Source organism: Humulus lupulus, chromosome 3 (genome assembly GCF_963169125.1).
Source record: "Humulus lupulus chromosome 3, drHumLupu1.1, whole genome shotgun sequence".
Taxonomy (NCBI): domain Eukaryota; kingdom Viridiplantae; phylum Streptophyta; class Magnoliopsida; order Rosales; family Cannabaceae; genus Humulus; species Humulus lupulus.
In genome coordinates this window covers 282,774,343-282,791,544 of record NC_084795.1, presented here as the reverse complement: position 1 = coordinate 282,791,544, position 17,202 = coordinate 282,774,343, and the positions used below count along the sequence as shown (strand labels likewise).

At 36.5% G+C, this 17,202-nt stretch overlaps 2 protein-coding genes across 2 annotated transcripts; both read right to left on the bottom strand.

The window, feature by feature from the left end:
* Positions 1 to 2,310: 2,310 nt before the first annotated feature.
* Positions 2,311 to 14,778, bottom strand: LOC133825834 (uncharacterized). The gene is made up of 10 exons (XM_062258728.1): positions 14,537 to 14,778; positions 5,481 to 5,597; positions 5,342 to 5,388; positions 5,167 to 5,237; positions 4,957 to 5,070; positions 4,689 to 4,864; positions 4,511 to 4,599; positions 3,953 to 4,070; positions 2,557 to 3,219; positions 2,311 to 2,418 (listed from the first exon to the last, which is right to left on the bottom strand). The coding sequence occupies exons 2-10, from the start codon at positions 5,562 to 5,564 to the stop codon at positions 2,311 to 2,313; spliced, it is 1,470 nt and encodes a 489-aa protein (XP_062114712.1). The 5' UTR covers positions 5,565 to 5,597; positions 14,537 to 14,778.
* LOC133824753 (uncharacterized) lies at positions 6,102 to 12,173 on the bottom strand. Its single transcript, XM_062257728.1, has 7 exons — positions 11,852 to 12,173; positions 11,711 to 11,769; positions 7,292 to 7,533; positions 6,997 to 7,212; positions 6,839 to 6,931; positions 6,652 to 6,756; positions 6,102 to 6,573 (listed from the first exon to the last, which is right to left on the bottom strand). The coding sequence occupies exons 4-7, from the start codon at positions 7,165 to 7,167 to the stop codon at positions 6,229 to 6,231; spliced, it is 714 nt and encodes a 237-aa protein (XP_062113712.1). The 5' UTR covers positions 7,168 to 7,212; positions 7,292 to 7,533; positions 11,711 to 11,769; positions 11,852 to 12,173; the 3' UTR covers positions 6,102 to 6,228.
* Positions 14,779 to 17,202: the final 2,424 nt, after the last annotated feature.

Below are 17,202 nucleotides of genomic sequence, written 5' to 3'. Positions count from 1 at the left end.
TTAGGAATTGTTCAAATTTTTAGAGAGATTTAAGGATTCAAAGCTTGATTTTTAAAATAATAAAAACAAATAGAATCCTAACTTCTAACTCCCTAAATCTCGTAACTCTAAACCCCCCTTCAGTAAAATCAACATATCTGGAGCTGTAGAACTCAGATTTGGACTCTCTTTATACCGTTAGAAATCTAATTAAATTATCTACAACTTTTAAGAAATACTATTTTTCTAAATTCCTAATATAACTAGGTCAAAAATAAGTCGGAAGTTACAGTACCCTAAAGTTACGAAAAATCTATTTACAACCTAATTCACAAATAAATAAAATTGTGACAATTATCATGCTCCTATCAGATTTTGGTGAAGACTAAGTCTTATATTTCTCTTATTTTATCATTAAAATAATAATTTCTTAATAATCATACATATGATAAGTGTTACTATCTTATTGGGTCTATCTAAACCTTATAATATAATAAATATCATCATCAATATCAGTCATATTAATCAAACCTTAGGTTAAAATTAATATTCTTAAACTATAGGTTAAACTTAGAAAATCTACAAGTACTACTATGAGTATCCCGGTCTGAACCAAAAATCCACAGTCATAAAGATACTACTACTACTGCTGCTGCTGCTGCTATCTAACTAGCTACGTAAATTCTGGGACTCTACATTTACTCAGGGTGCAGGATCCCATAATCATTTATTTGTACTTGCTTGCATGCATGAACATGGTTATTACTGCTAGGCATGCTTATTATGATTTGATGACATATGGTTAACTGCTAATGAGCATGTGTTTGAGTTTTCTTGCTGAGCGTCAACTCACGGGTGCTATGTGGTGCACGTAAAAGTAAAACAAAATTGGACCATCCTTGAGTTGGAGAGCTTAGGTGATGATGTGTTCATATGTGGCTGCTCGACCACCACGGCCGAGTGTTTAAAGAAGAACTAGGGTTAAACCCTATTTTGCTGCTTAGGTTAGCTGGTTGTAAATATTTTATTGCAATTAACCTTTTAAATGTATTTTGGGATCCCAATGTATACAGTAAAAGTTTTAGTGAAACGTTGTATCTTTGGCCAAAATTTTTAACCCTAAACCGTTAATCACATTTAGTTACACGATTATGGCCAAATGACTCGGCGGTTAGCGAGTTTAGCACAATGTAATGGTCCCTGGGTAGTAGGGCGTTACATCCAAGGCTACCTGGAGCCTAGAAATAAGTGCTTCGTACTCAACCTCATTGTTGGAAGCATCAAACCCAAATCTCAGGGCACTGTGGACCTTGTGCCCTTTAGGGGATACCAAGACCAGACCCACCTCAGCTCCGTTCTCATTGGAAGACCCATCTACTTATAGCTTCCATGTAGGCCTGATCATTGGGGCGTTCCCAGGCCTCTCGTGATTTCCCGTGCACTCGGCGATGAAATTTGCCAGTGCCTGCCCCTTGATGGCGTTCCTTGGGTGATAGGTGATGTCGAACTAACTCACGTCAACCGCCCATTTAAGGAGTCTCCCGGATGACTCCGGTTTTTGAAAGACCTGCCGCAAGAGATGGTTAGTGAGGACCTTGATGGGATGTGCTTGGAAGTAGGGTTGTAACTTTTGAGAGGCTACTATTAGACAAAAGGTTAACTTCTCCATAAGCGGTTATCTGTACTCAGCCCTGAGGAGTCCCTTACTTGTATAGTATATGTGGTGTTGGACCTGGCCTTCCTCGTGCACGAAGGCGGCACTGATGACACTCTCCGACACAGCCATATAGAGGAGGATGGGCTCTCCATCTACGAGCTTCGAGAGGATCAGTGGGCTGGCCATGTGCGCCTTTAATGGCTAGCGCGTCTATTCACACTCCTCCGTCCATTCAAACCTCTGACCTCCTCATAGTATGTTGAAGAATGGTATGCACTTATTAGTTGCCCTGGAGACAAAGTGACTCAGGGCTGCGATTCTCTCGGTGAGGCTTTGAACATCTTTATGCTTGTGCGGGGATGAAATTTCAACCAGAGCTTTGGTCTTCTTGGGGTTTGCCTCTATACCTCGGGCGCTGACAATGAAACCCAAGAAATTTTTTGAGGTAACTCCAAAAGTGCATTTTTGGGGATCAATTTCATCACGAACCTACAAAGTACCGAGAACACTTCCGCCAGGTCTTTTACATGGTCGAGGGCCATTCTGGATTTGACTAGCATGTCATCCATGTAAAGATTTATGTTTTGACCCAATTGATTTTTGAACATACGGTTCATTAGCCTCTGATAGGTGGCACCAACATTCTTAAGCCCGAAGGGCATCACTTTGTAGGTTCAAAAGCTGGTGTGCTCTTGGTCTGCGACATACATGGAAATTTGGTTGCACCCCGAGTATGCGTCCATGTAGGACAAGAGTTCATATCCGGAGGTGGCGTCAACCATCTGATATATCTTTGGTAAAGTAAAACAATCCTTTGGACAAGCCTTGTTGAGGTCGGAGAAATCTATACAGGTCCTCCAAGTGCCATTTGGCTTGAGCCTCTCGGATGAGCTTGTTCGTGAGAAGCTTGTCCACCTTACCTTCAAAGCCAATGCCCGGGATGGGTCGATGGTCCTACGCTTTTGCTGAATTAGAGCGACGTTGGGATCGATGTTCATGACGTGCCATATGATATTTGGGTCAATGCCTGTCATGTCAGAGTGAGACCAAGCAAAGACATCTTGGTTCTCCCGGAGAAAGCTCACCAGCACTTCTCGGACCTCTACTTTGAGGTTCTTCCCGACTTTGGTCTTCCTATCGGGGAGGGAGGCATCAAGAGTTACCTCCTCAGCCTCCTCCATGGGCTCGATTGACCTCTCTTCATGAACTCGAGGGTACAACTCATTGGACTCCTCTGCTTGGACAGCTTGTACCTCCGCCTCCTCGGGAGGATACTGCTTGGGAGCCGTTGCCTCAATTACCATTACCGGTTGCTTAAGGGACACATTGCAGCACTGCTTGGCCTCTTTCTGATCTCCACAGACTGTACCGATCCCCACTTTAGTGGGGAACCTCATGCACAGGTGGCGAATGGAAGTGACCACTCCAAACTCTACCAAGGCTGGACGTCCCAAGATGGCGTTATTTGCCGAGCAGCAGTCAATGGCGACAAAGGTGCAATACTTAAAGACTTGACGGGGCACTTCTCTAAGTGTCACAGGTAGTTTGATCTGCCCAATTAGAATGAGCCCTTCCTCCGAGAACTAGTATAAAGTCAAGGTGAATGGGGATAGGTGGCTTGTGGTCAACCCAATCCTCTTGTAGGTTAACCTAAATAGGATGTTCACTGAACTCCAATTGTCCACCAGGATCCGAGCCATGATCATGTTAGAAATCTGGCTCTCACCCACAAAAGGATCGTGGTGGGGAAAATGGACCCTCCGAGCATCGTCCTTAGAGAATGTGATGACCTGATTAGTCATCCTCGACATCTGTGCCGACAGCTGAGCTAACGCTAACACTTCATCATCGTGATTCAAGGCTCACACATATCTATTCTGTGAACCTCAGGAGGTGCCCCCAAGTTAGGCCCTCCAGAGATAGTTCCCACTCTCCCAATCACTGGGGGAGGCTTGTGGGCTATTTGTTGTTGTGGGGCCGCAGGTGCTGTCCCTGGAGCTTGGGAGCTATCTGCTGCGGAGGCACTCCCGCAGCTGGGGTCTGAACCGAACGTATTCTCCCCGAGCATATTGATGCAAATGCCCTACATCAATCTAGAAGGAAAATGCACCAAACAGAGAACCCATAAGATTACATAAGGAGATTAATTAACATTTGTAATCTAATAAATGAGAATTTATCATATTCACTCAAAGTGCTAGGAGAAAAGTGCTACAAAGAACAAAAGAAGCAACTACAGGATAACACCACATTTTCAATCAAATATAACACTTGAGATTAATGGCACCACAAAGTGCCAAGAGCCATGTACCATACCATTAAGTTGAATTCATTGAAATCACAATGGATGAGACCATGTTCAGCCAGTCGAACAATAAGGCCGACAATTGTCTCAAAAACTGGCTCTGGATTTTGCAATTGTTTCACCTGCACACTTCATCAGACAGCAATGACTAATATTTAAATCATTTCTAGCTCATTGGAGGACATAATATAAGTTTTCATATAATCAAAGTACAATTAAAAAAAATGCAAACTGTGTGTGTGAGAGAGAGAGAGAGAGGACAAGTAGATAGAGGGGGCTATTATTGGGATGGCGCCACATTTCAGGTCACTTATGGATACAAAACAGAGGTGGGGGCTGTTATTGGGATGACGTCACATTTCCGGTCTCTTATGGATACAAAACAGAGGTGGGGTTACAAGTTCTGACTTAGATGGATTGAGGTACTTCAATGTGTTTCCTAGAAAGCCTTTCGTGGAGTGCTTGTAATTGTCCACTTTATTTTACTTAATGTATAAAATAAATAAAATTCTTTATTTAATTTATAACATTTATAGATTAATTTGCTTAATTAAAAGAGGAACACTTACAGTGGGTAACCTTGGACAAGAGACATATTCACGCAATGCCTATTACAGTCCACAGCATTTGGAACAGGAAAACCATGTTCTCCCAAGGCCTATTCAAGCAGAGAGTACAAGTGTCAGTCAGGTGATACCAACATTGCAAATTAACCAACACAAATTCTTAAAGATAGCATCTAAGAACCTTCATAAAAGCAAATTCTTTGAGTGCAGCAAGCCTAGACAAATAAAGCCAATTAAAATTGCTACGATGTTTCAAATAATCACGCTTAGATTTCACAGCCCTAAAAGAAACTCTGCCAAGTCGGTGCAACTTCATTGCCAGCACTGTACCATCTTCAGTGGCGACTTCAAATATATCTTAAAGAAGACAAAAACATAATCTATTATTATTAAAAAAAATGCAGTTGAATATATATAAGATGTTAAAATTCTTAGTCCAAAATATTTACCAGACTCTTTTCCGACACCAATTTGACGACCAACAGAAGCAAATATCCCACGATTGACCAAAGTCTTAATTGCAAGAAAATCATAACCAAGATAAGTGAGGCGGAATCCATCATCTAAATATGCACAAAAAAACAGAAAAAAGTAAACTTACGAAATATTTAATGGCAAAGTAAGAATTCAGCAACTGCATAATGAAAGGAAGTACCGACATTTTGAAGAGTCATGGTGCAACAACTTATGCTTGAGCAAGTTCTTCAGAACCTTATAAGTACCTCCATGCCTATAGTTTAAATTTTCCAAATAAAGACATAATAGATAAAAGTATAAAATGGCACAAAAGTAAACAAAGAAAAAAACAATAAGAGTAAAAGAAGAAAGGTATACTTGAGGGCAGCTATACGGCTGATAAGCTCAGAAGGAACTATTTCATGCTGAAAGAAAATGATGACAAGGAGCATCATTAACACAAATAAAGAGCAAAATCACAACTGCATGGTGAAAAGGTATAAGAAAAAGTACATACATTCCTCATCCCCATCTCAACAGCAGTAAGAACCCTGAAATCTTCTTTTGATAAATATCTGAGCATGTTCACGTCGAGCTTCATTGTTTACTTTTAGTTGAATCTTAGCTTCTAGTACTGTACAGAAATTAAAAAATATTTCACAGAATAGAAAAGTATTTCAAATATAATAAGTACCCATTTTTTTCAAACTTATGACAGCTATAAACATACTCAAGTTCACACTTTCTTTATCAAATTCACAGAACTACAAAAATCAGGGCCTATACCGAGAACAAATGTCCTCGGTATAAGCCGAAATGTCCTCGGTATATCTTATACCGAGACAATGTCGTCGGTATAAAGTTGTCGGTACAGCCGCGTCGGTAAAAACAAAACGTCTACCGACGACATTAAAAATGTTCTCGGTATACGTTTTACCGAGGATAATGTCCTCGGTAGAAAGTGACAAATGTCCTCGGTACAACAAACCTCAATTTCTCATCGTACTGGTACATACCGACATCTTGGTGGTATATACCGAGGACAATGTCCTCGGTATAGACTTGTCCCCAATTTTTTTTTATATTTGTTATTCCCTTATTTATTTATTTATTTTGAATTAAATATAAGAAAATAGAATAAAATTAAAACACTTATATTAAAGATATAAAAAAAAACATAAGAGTGTATTCGTTGAATTAAAATAAAGACTTGTCTTAAACATGATAATGTAATAGTCAATTGTAATAAAATTCATACATAAGTCCTACTGAGTCGGTGCTCCAACATCAGGATCATCGGGTGGTGGTGGTGGGGCAGATTGAGATCCCGGGGTGATACAATGAGTCCGGACATGCTCCTCTAACTGTCGAAGACGCTCTCTCATCTCAGACAACTCTTCATCTCTAGTTTGTGAAGGACGAAAATCAAATGGAGTTCGGTCCCTTATGTTAAGGATACGTCCATATCCTTTCTGGTGGCCCCGTCGTTTTCCGAAGACATTTTGTACCAAAGATATGTCTTCATCTTCAGGCGCACTCGAAACTGGTGTGGAACTCTCAGTATCAGTTGCCTGTGTCTGCTGTGTGTCGCGGTATGCACGCAATTCCTCCTGTGATACAATGTATAATGTAATTAAAATTTTGAAACAATTAAAAATTTGAAAAATGTTTAAAAAAACTTAACGTACCCAAGTATTTTTTGCTGTCTCTGTCACCCACCCTGTGCCTGATTTATGGTGAGTATCCATCCAGCTATCCGGGATGGACTCAAGTTGCCCAGTCTCTAAATTGCGCTGTCACGTACATATATTTTTATAAAATTAATAATTAAACGTAAATAAGAAAAATAAACTAAAAAATAATTAATTAACTAACCTTTTTATAGCGTAAGGCTGGGATTGACTGAGAACCTCCATAGCTAAGCTCTTTCAATTTCTTTCTATTTTCCTTGTTGACCACAGAACGTTTCTGCAAAAAGTTATCGTTAGTAATATATTTAATTAAGATAGTTAAGTTTAGCAAGAAATTAATACCGTAATTTCTGGGCGACGGAAAAAATCAATTGCTTTTTGCCACTGCGTATCCGTGCAACCACCATAACGATTTTGTGGCCCATTAATCGTTAAGTGCTCTTTAATATCGTACTTCCAGTCAGAATACTTTTTAGCACACGAAGTATCAATGCCTCTCAAGATCCCAGGCATATGCCCTTCTCCATATCTAGTACGCCCAATATCAAACAAATCATCCTAATTTACAAACATTTATTAGTAAATATCATATATAACATAAAATAAGAATTAAGATAAAAATACATAAACTACTTACTTCCAAATGTGCAAGTATTCTTTCTTTCGAGGCATTTGGTACTTTTGACCATTGAGGACAGTCCGGATCTGTGTACTGTCGAACAAGTAATCCGAGCTCTCTTGAGAAATTTGAGCTGTACTCTCCGATCTCTTTATATGTTCTCCCCCGCACATCCCACTCGAGAGGGAGAGGACGCCCCAACTGTTCCCTCTTTTCCCGCGTGTTCAATCCCTTATGGCGTCCACGTTTACTTGGAGGCGCTATTGTATGCAAATTCAATATTTTAAAATTAATATGGATTAATTGTTAAATTTTAAGGAGTATATCAATGTGTAAAATATTACCTCGTTCACAATCAGCTGGGATATCTGTCGGTCCACGTGGAGGATCGCATCCTCCACCATCACCCCCGTGAGATTGAGCAATAACATCAGCCATATCTGTCAAATTAATCGATATTAAAATTACATTTATCAGTTAAAAATGACAATATAAAATTATTTATTGTTAAAAATAATTACTTCAACATATTATAAAATTACCACTTAATTATCACTATAATAATCTTCACTATCATCATCGGTTTCTATGTGTTCATCTTCCTCTTCATCATCTTCATATTCAACCTCCTCCTCCTCCTCCTCCACTTCCTCTTCCTCCTCCTCCTCTTCTTCTTCCATTTCCTCCTCCCTCTCCTCCTCAATTGCAACATTATCTATCTCAACAAATTGTAATGGAGCCCCCGTACGTTCAAAGCTGATTTGTGGCAACGGTCCAAGATCAACGAATAATTGGAAATTAGAGGAACTAGTGTCGTGCATAACATCTACTTCTACATCCTCCGCTTGTCGAAGATGATAAATCTTATTATAAAACCAATTAGGAAATTCCTCTCTATGTAATTGGTCTAGGTTTTCAACACCTCTAGTCTGTAAAATTTCCCTATGCTCTCTGCAAAAAACAAAAACAACTAATTTAAGAGCTACTAATAAGAGTTATAATAAACATGCAATGAAATGATGAACTACTTTAATTACTTACCGAAGATATGGCAAGATCTCATTGCAGTTGTTTAGAATATACCAATCTGCTATTTTCTTCACTTCATCTTCCAAAATTGTCAATGATTTCTTACCAATTGGACGACCCTGAGATCGAAAGACCGACATCTTTTTAAGTGATGGACCAACATCTACATTTCGGTCTGGACGATTGAACTTTGTCTCAACACCTTTCAAGTACATGGAGCAAAATGTTAATGCCTCATCAACCACATATCCTTCTGCTATTGAGCCCTCTGGACGTGCTTTGTTACAGACATAATTCTTCAATTTTTTCATATACCTTTCAAAAGGATACATCCACCTCATGTGAACCGGTCCTCCAAGTATTGCTTCTTCCGGTAAATGTATTAGTAGATGGACCATGATATCGAAAAAAGCAGGTGGGAAAATATTCTCTAACTTGCAAACAATCTCAACAATTGAAGTTTGGACTTTTTCTAAATCTGAGACTTTTAGAGTTCTCGCACAAATGAGCTTGAAGAAAGTGCATAACTCAATAATAGTTGTACTCATTGATTTCTCTAGGAATGCATGCACACCAACTGGCAAAAGGCGTTGCATAATGATGTGACAATCATGCGATTTCAAACCAGTTATCTTATTGTCATTGTCAATCACAACCATGGTGGCAAGTTATATGTCGTCAACACTACTGGCCACATACTATAAGACAGACTCATATTACCAAAGGGATTGAATCCATCTGCAGCCAATCCAAGCCGCACATTCCTGGGTTCCATTGCAAATGTTGGATTATTTCGGTCAAAGTCCTTCCAAGCTTTCCCATCAGCAGGATGACGCAATACACCATCTTCTTTTATACGTTGCTCGTGATGCCATCTCATATGTTGAGCAATGTGCCTCGATGCATATTTTCGCATTAACCTAGGGGTTAAAGGAAAATAACGCATCACTTTATGAGGCACTTTCTTTCCCTTGGTGTTCTTGTCCACCCATCGATCCTCTCCACAAACAGGACATTTGCTTTTTCCAGCATGTTCTTTCCAAAACAGTGCGCAATCATGCTTGCAGACATGGATTGACTCGTAGCCCAATCCAAGTTTCCGCAACAACCTTTTCGCTGCATAGTGCGATTTTGGAAGCTTATTTGGGGCTGGAAATGCATCATGTAACAACTCCAGCATTCCATCAAATATTTTGTTGGGAATTTTTCCCAACACTTTGAAATGCATTAACTTCACTAGGAAATTCAATGAAGTGTAATTTTGACACCCGGGGAATAATGGAGCCTCGATCTCAGCAAACAAATCGTTATAATGTTGCCCACTCCTGTAGTCAGTTGTAGGTATCTCTTGACCGCGCTCATTCTCCGCTTGTTCGTCATTGTCATTTTGCATAAGATCAGTGAGAACATCCATCATCTCATCTTCATCATTTTGATCTATCCGAGCTCTCATTGGTATTATTTCATCCTCTCCATGCCAATGCCAATTGGTATATTTCCGTAGAAAACCATTTACAAAAAGATGATTTTCTAATACATCAATTGTCTGAAATTCAACGTTGACACACCTCCTACACGGACATTTCACCAATCCCCTTGAGTCAACGCACTGCCGGGCTCTCTGGAGAAAATCCATCACACCAGCCTCATACTCATCGGATAATCGATCTGTCAAATTAATCCAACTCTTGTCGATCGACATTGTATGAATGTAGCACTGCACGGAACACTAATCATCAAACTTACAATCAATTTGTGTGTGTCCTAATTCAGAGAGAGGCAAATGTAAGAGTCTTCAATGACTCACCCTCTCTAAACGGGTCTAAGGCTTCTTGTGATGAACACTAAAAAAATATAATATTATCACTATGTGATAATAATACTATTATATCTTTGGTAATAATTTCTTATTACCAAAGAAAAAAGCAAATATAATTAAATATGTTTTTTTAATGTCTTATGCTTTTTGAAGTTAATTATGTTGTTTTATGATATCTAACTATAATATATTTCAGTGTAAATATTATTAAACTTATTTAAATTTGACATATTAATTTAGTATTTATTAAATTACATATTTTACTTATGCTTTATTGAATAGTTTGATTAATTTAAACAAAATTTCTAAAATTTGTTTAAAATTTATTTAACTACTTTAGGATTAATTTTTATTTTTATTAAAATTTAGTTGCATAATGTTAATGTTAATTTTTTTTATTCTTAATTTTAAAATATATTATTTATATAAAAAACATAAATTATTCAAAAATTGAAAAAAAATATTAAAAAAAATACAGAAAAATTAAAAACAACTAACAAATAATATTAAAAACATATTTTTTTAATTTTAATTTTAATAATGATTAAAACTAACAAATATTAAATTTAATTTTTTTAATTTTAATTTTAATTTTAATAATGGTTTTCTAATAATATATTTGTTAATTTTATTTAATCAGAACTAACACATATTATTTTTTTACATATTAATTTAGTATTTATTAAATTACATATTTTACTTATGCTTTATTGAATAGTTTGATTAATTTAAAAAAAAATTCTAAGATTTGTTTAAAATTTATTTAACTACTTTAGGATTTAATTATTACTTAAATTATTTAATTAATGTTTATTTTTATTAAAATTTAGTTGCATAATGTTAATGTTAATTTTTTTAATCTTAATTTTAAAATAAATGATTTTACTTATCAATTCACTATTTATTAAATTAGAAATTTTATTGAGTACTTCTACTAATATTCACAATATCTCTAAATTTTACAATTCTATAAAAAATTCGGCAGCATAACGACTATATTTTCATCTATCCCAAAATTTAAAATCCTGCAAATAACACATAAAAAATATCCAGACCCAGATCATGCAGAGAGCATTACAAATTCATTTTAAATAACTATATAATTTATAATTATTAGTCTAAATTTTATTAATTATTCAATTTTCTAACCAAAATATTAAAATTCTACTAAAAATTAACAACAACAAATTAATCATCAATATTCATAAAATCTGAATTTTTACTACTAACATAAGCAAAAAAATTAAAATTGACAACAACAACATACTAACATTACCACCAAAATTTTCAAATTAACACTCAAATATTTAATATGTTTACTAATATGTTTAATACACATAAAATTCACCAAACACAACATAGAATTTATTTAAAAAAAATACTAATTAATCATTTAACAATTTTCTAATTCCTAATATCATTTTTACTAATACTTATTTTGAAAACCTAAAAATAAATACATTCTATCTAATATAATTATTTCAGATTTTTATTAAAATTAATATTATATTATTTATATAAAAAAACATAAATTATTCAAAAATTGAAAAAAAAATTAAAAAAATACAGAAAAATTAAAAAAAACTTACCAATGCCTTCAATATCTTGCTAGCAATCCCTATAATCCAACAAAAACCGAATACCCAACCTTCAAACAAAAATTAGAAAATATCATTATACAATTTCATAAATATATATATATATATATAAAATGAATAAATAAACCATACCTTCAACAAATACACAGAAATTCCTTCACCCTTGGCAATTTTGGGGCTTAAAACCGAGCTTTTATGGAGGAAAACGACTATAATCGGCGGAGGGAGGCGGAGGTTTCGGAGAAAACCCAGAGAAACCAGAGAGGAAGGAGAAGGGGCTTCGCGGCTGAGTGTGATATTTATAAACCCTATACCGAGAACATGTTCTCGGTATAGGTCCTCGGTATAGCAACTAAACCTATTCAGAACCGCGAAAATGTCCCGCGCATATGAAATGTCTATACCGAGGACATGTTGTCGGTATAATGTTCTCGGTATTGAACCTTTTTTTTGTAGTGTACCATGAAATTAGGCATATATTAAACTCTAGTTTCAGTTTCGTACTCAAAGACACAATTTTAAACTAGGCAATGAACAGATCTTCAAATATGAAGTAACCAACTTTACCTCCTCATGCTTGCTGTGGTAAAGAGGAAGAGGAGAATAGACAAGATAAATGATGAATGAGCAAAGAGGAACAGGTTTTGGTTAAGGGGGAAGGCAAAACTAGTAGTGTTTTCTGGCTAGAAGTATATCTATGAATTTCCTTAAAATTCTGGCTCCTCAGAGTATACTCCAATTTTGTTCTCAAACTAATCAATATTTTTCTCATCAAATATCTATTGTATTAAGAGAAAATGAGATGTATACAAAGTTGCAAAGAGGGTGATTGTGTAGGATTAAGCTATGACTAAATTAGGTGGATTTATATAATCTTGCCACAGTACTATTCTCTAATTTTAGAACAAAAGCAGATGAAAAAACTTGTCAATGTCAATTCGATCTAATAATCCTATTCTACTCTCCAAATGTTCTATTAAGTTTCAGTTTCCCATCCTTTATAGGAAAAATCTACGAGCTTTCCCACCCTTTAAATTTTGAAGAGTTCGAAGCTTTAACATAAACACAAGTACACAGCCACAAAGCTTTTCATTAAAACAAAAGGTCATTACGCAACAAACAAAAAGGTCACACTTTCATCCAAATACAGCAGAGATTTTCTCTTTCCCTTGTTAGCCTACTACAGAATCTCAATTCGTTTGTCTGTTTCTATCTTTTTCTCTCTTACACTGAGTTTATATAATATTAACCTAACTATTACAATCGAACTGGTAATAGACGGATTATTATGAGAAATTCAATGAAATCGCAAACACTAATCTACTAACAACAACTCACCGCGCACACACTCAAATCCCACGGCACACAGAAGCAAAAAACTAATTACAAGATGAGAAATCAAAAGAAAACAAACATACACAAATTTATCATTTACAATAAAAAAAATAACAGAACACAAAAGAATCAATAGAAAAAAATGCGATAAATGAAAGGGTTATTACCGGCGAAAATACCCAATGTTTACATGTTGTTCCACTTATACACCCAATCTTTATTTTTCGCGGTGAATATACTCAAACCCACTAAAAGCGTCTCTCTGTTACTATCCACTTGTTAACACCGTTAATGGTGCTTATGTGGCATTGACGTGGCCTGACCGAAATAACATGTCATTGCCACGTGTACAATATAAAATAAAAATTAATTTAAAATTACAAATAATTATAAAATAAATAAATAACTAAAATTAAAAAATAATTTCATAAAAAATGAAACCATTCTTTTCCCTCATCTTCTGAAACCCATCCATCAAAGCAAACATCCTCTCCGCTTTGGCTTTCCTCTCCCCAGTCCCCATCCCCAACGCTGGCTTTCCTCTCCCCAGTCCCCATCGCCGTCGCCATCACCGCCGATTTGGTGGAAGCCGGTTCGCTAGTGGAGGCTCGCACCGGCTTGGCTCCATGAGAAGCGGCGACGTTGCAAAGAATGGAAGGTAGTAGAAATGGCTTGTTTGGAAGCTTTGAAAATGGAGGGAATGAGAGCTTGGATTGATGAGTAATGGTGAATAAAGGTAATGATAAGGCTGACATTACTGAAATGTAAAGAAATTTCACAGAAAAATTAACATGAACAATTATGGGTTTTCGGAGAAAATTATTATCTTCTGATTTCGAGAAGCTTCATTCCATGAATTTGTTGCTTTACATGGCTCCCAGGGCGGCCATGATTTTGCTTCCTTTTACCCTTTACATTGAAGGATCTTGGGGTCTCGGAGTTTATGGAGATGGGTTCAGAGGAGGCGCGGGTTTGGGGAAGGCAATGATTTCTGGGGTGGGCTCTCACGAAGCTTGGGTTCGTGGGGGATAGGCGAGGGGTCCTGGGTACGCTAGGCTTGGAGCTCTGGTGGTTATGGCGACGGAGAATGGTGGTCGGAGGTGGGTACGGCGGCTGCTAAGGTTCCAAGGAGGAAAGAAGATGAGGAAAAAGAAGATGGGGAAAATGATTTCGTTTTTTATGAAATTATTTTTTAATTTTGATTATTTATTTATTTATATAATTTATAATTATTTGTAATTTTAAATTAATTTTTATTTTATATTGTACACGTGGCAATGACATGTTATTTCGGTCAGGCCACGTCAATGCCACATAAACACCATTAACGGTGTTAACAAGTGGATAGTAACGGAGAGACGCTTTTAGTGGGTTTGGGTATATTCACCGCGAAAAATAAAGATTGGGTGTATAAGTGGAACAACATGTAAACATTGGGTATTTTCGCCGGTAATAACCCTAAATGAAAAAAGAGATTTATACCTTGTGAGTGTAAATGCCGGAGGAGGAGAGGCAGGGAGAGAATGCCGCCGGAGAGTGCCGAGTCTGCCGACTGTGAGTGTGAGAGTCTGAGAGAGAGAGAGATAGCGAGAGAGTGAGTTGTCCTGTGCCGACTGTCGCCTAGGAAATCGGTGGTGGCTGTCTCAGACTAGAGAAAATAAGATTGAGAGAGAAAGGGGATTAATGGGATAATCGGTGGTGGTGCCCTAGCCAGCCTACGAAATCTGAAGCTTTTTTTAAAATTATATTTTTATTTAATAACTTTAATAATTAATATTTATACAATACTACTAGCAAAAATGGCACGTGCACCTGCTCTTTATGAAAATTCATCATATATTCTTTTCAGATATTTGCCGCATAAATATTCAATTCCAGCATAAATATTTAATGTTTTACTTGTTTATGTTAAATATCTATTTTTTTATTTTCACAACAAAAATACTAAATATTTATATTAAAGATAAATACATAATTTTTTTTCTTTGCAGCAAAAATATCTAAAGTTACTAAATCATTACTTTTCTCAGTACCTACTGTGTTGAAACTATTAAGCAGACATTTGTTACTTTGTAATTAGTTTTATACTTTTTTTTAAATATTTAAAATTAGAAAACTAAATTGAAAAGACATTTTAAATTAATATAAATTTAAAAAATATATATTTTGATAACAAAAATATATGGTAAACTTTCAAATTGTTTCGATAGATTTAGCAAGTCATTATCTATATTGATTATCAATACCAACTCTTTTTAATTATGGCAATATTCCCAGATTTATAGAAGGAAACCAACTGATGCTTATCGATTTAAGTTATAATCTGTTTGAAGGGAAGCTATAACAATCACTTAAAAACTGTAAGATGCTTGGACACATCAATGTCGAAAGTAACACTACTACAAAAAAGGCTTTTAGCGAGCCCTAAAAGTTTTTTTAGGACTTGCGGGGCACGAGTCCTCTATATGAGAGCCTTAAAAACTGAGGATTTTAAGGACTCGCAAAAGAATGTTTTTAGGGCTTTCATTGCGAGTCCTAAAAAGTTTTATTTTTAATTTTTAAAAAACTAAATGGTAGCCAAAGCTCCCGCTGGAGCTCCGACGATGGCGGCGGCGCCACCACCCCACGGTGGTGGTTCGGTCCGATCCTTTAGTGGGTTTTGAAGCCCAAAGCACAAGGAATGCATTGGTGATGGTCATTTGGCTCGGGGTGGCTCGAGGTGGTCCCCAAAACGTTTTGGAAACTCACATAGTCGCCGAACTTTGGAGGCTCCGTCGACTAGGCTAGGGGGCGTGTGAGGCCATGGGGCTGGGGGTTTCGGGGGCCGGGGAACGCCGTGGGCCGACGTGTGTAGGCGGGGGATGGCCGAAGCACCGCCGTTCGTGGCTGCGCAGTGGGGTTTCGTGAGAGAGAGAGAGAGAGAGAGAGAGAGAGAGAGAGAGAGAGAGAGAGAAATGGGGGAAGAGAGCAAGGAGAGAGAGAAAGAGAATGGGCTGTAGTTTTTTTTCTTTGTGATTTAATATATATAATAAAACTTTAGTTAAAAAAAATTATTCAAACTTTTAGGACACACATAAGTTTTTAGGGCTCGCTTTGCGTGTCCTAAAAGAAATTCTTTTAGGACTCTTAATGAGTGTTCTAAAAAGTCCAAGAACTTTTGTTAAAAAAAAAATTCAAACTTTTAGGACACGCATCAGTTTTTAGGACTCGCAATATAAATTATTTAAGAACTCTCAATGAGTGTCCTAAAAAGTCCAGGACATGTTTTTAAGGCTCATATCTAAGTGAGTGCCATAAAAAAGTGTCCTAATAAAAGCATGTTTTTGTAATAGTGTAATAAGCTCAATCATGTGTTCCCTTATTGGTTAACTAGTGTTGAACACTTTCATTATATGGGATCAAATACTTAGCTTCTGGACTTGGGGCTTATTTTTTTATTGTAATATTATTAATAAAATGATTGGTAATTTGCATTATAAAATGATTGGGGTCTTGCAATATTTGGAACCCTCGGCATGAGCCTAGCCTAGTCTGTCTTAGGTAAGAGACAACACTACTTGGAGAATTTTGATTTAAATAATGTTGAATTTGTAATATACTATCTTTCCCACTAAGATTTATTTCAATGAAGATTTTTTCTTTTTTTCAAAGGTGTGTTTAGCTCGTGATAGGCCTTTATTAGTAGGGGTGGCAATTTGGGTCACGACACGATGACACGACACGACACAACACGACACGATTAAGGTAAACACGAACACGACACGTTTAATAATCGTGTCGTGTTCGTGTTTGAGTTTTTGACACGTTTAATAATCGTGTCGTGTTCGTGTTTACCTTAATCGTGTCGTGTCATAATCGTGTCGACCCATTTAATAATCGTGTCGTGTCATAATCGTGTCAGACACGATAACACGAATACTTTACATAGGTTTTCTGATTTTTTTCGTATAATTATGATTAATCGTGTCATAATCGTGTTATCGTGTTCGTGTCGTGTTGACCCGTTTAATAATCGTGTCGTGTTCGTGTTCATATTTTTGACACGTTTAATAATCGTGTCGTATTCGTGTTGACCTTAATCGTGTCGTGTCATAATCGTGTCGACACAAATCTGACACGTTTACACGAATTGCCACCCCTATTTATTA

What these genes read in the sequence shown, in the direction of transcription:
- LOC133825834 (XM_062258728.1), bottom strand. Translation starts at nt 5,564, where the DNA reads ATGAAGCTCGACGTGAACATGCTCAGATATTTATCAAAAGAAGATTTC. An exon ending in AGCCGTATAGCTGCCCTCAA is followed by an intron (nt 5,238 to 5,341) that starts GTATACCTTTCT and finishes TTTAAACTATAG; the next exon opens with GCATGGAGGTACTTATAAGG. An exon ending in AAGAATTTGCTTTTATGAAG is followed by an intron (nt 4,600 to 4,688) that starts GTTCTTAGATGC and finishes CTGCTTGAATAG; the next exon opens with GCCTTGGGAGAACATGGTTT.
- LOC133824753 (XM_062257728.1), bottom strand. Translation starts at nt 7,167, where the DNA reads ATGCCTGGGATCTTGAGAGGCATTGATACTTCGTGTGCTAAAAAGTAT. An exon ending in TCCGTCGCCCAGAAATTACG is followed by an intron (nt 6,932 to 6,996) that starts GTATTAATTTCT and finishes AACTTTTTGCAG; the next exon opens with AAACGTTCTGTGGTCAACAA. An exon ending in CAGCCTTACGCTATAAAAAG is followed by an intron (nt 6,757 to 6,838) that starts GTTAGTTAATTA and finishes TGTACGTGACAG; the next exon opens with CGCAATTTAGAGACTGGGCA.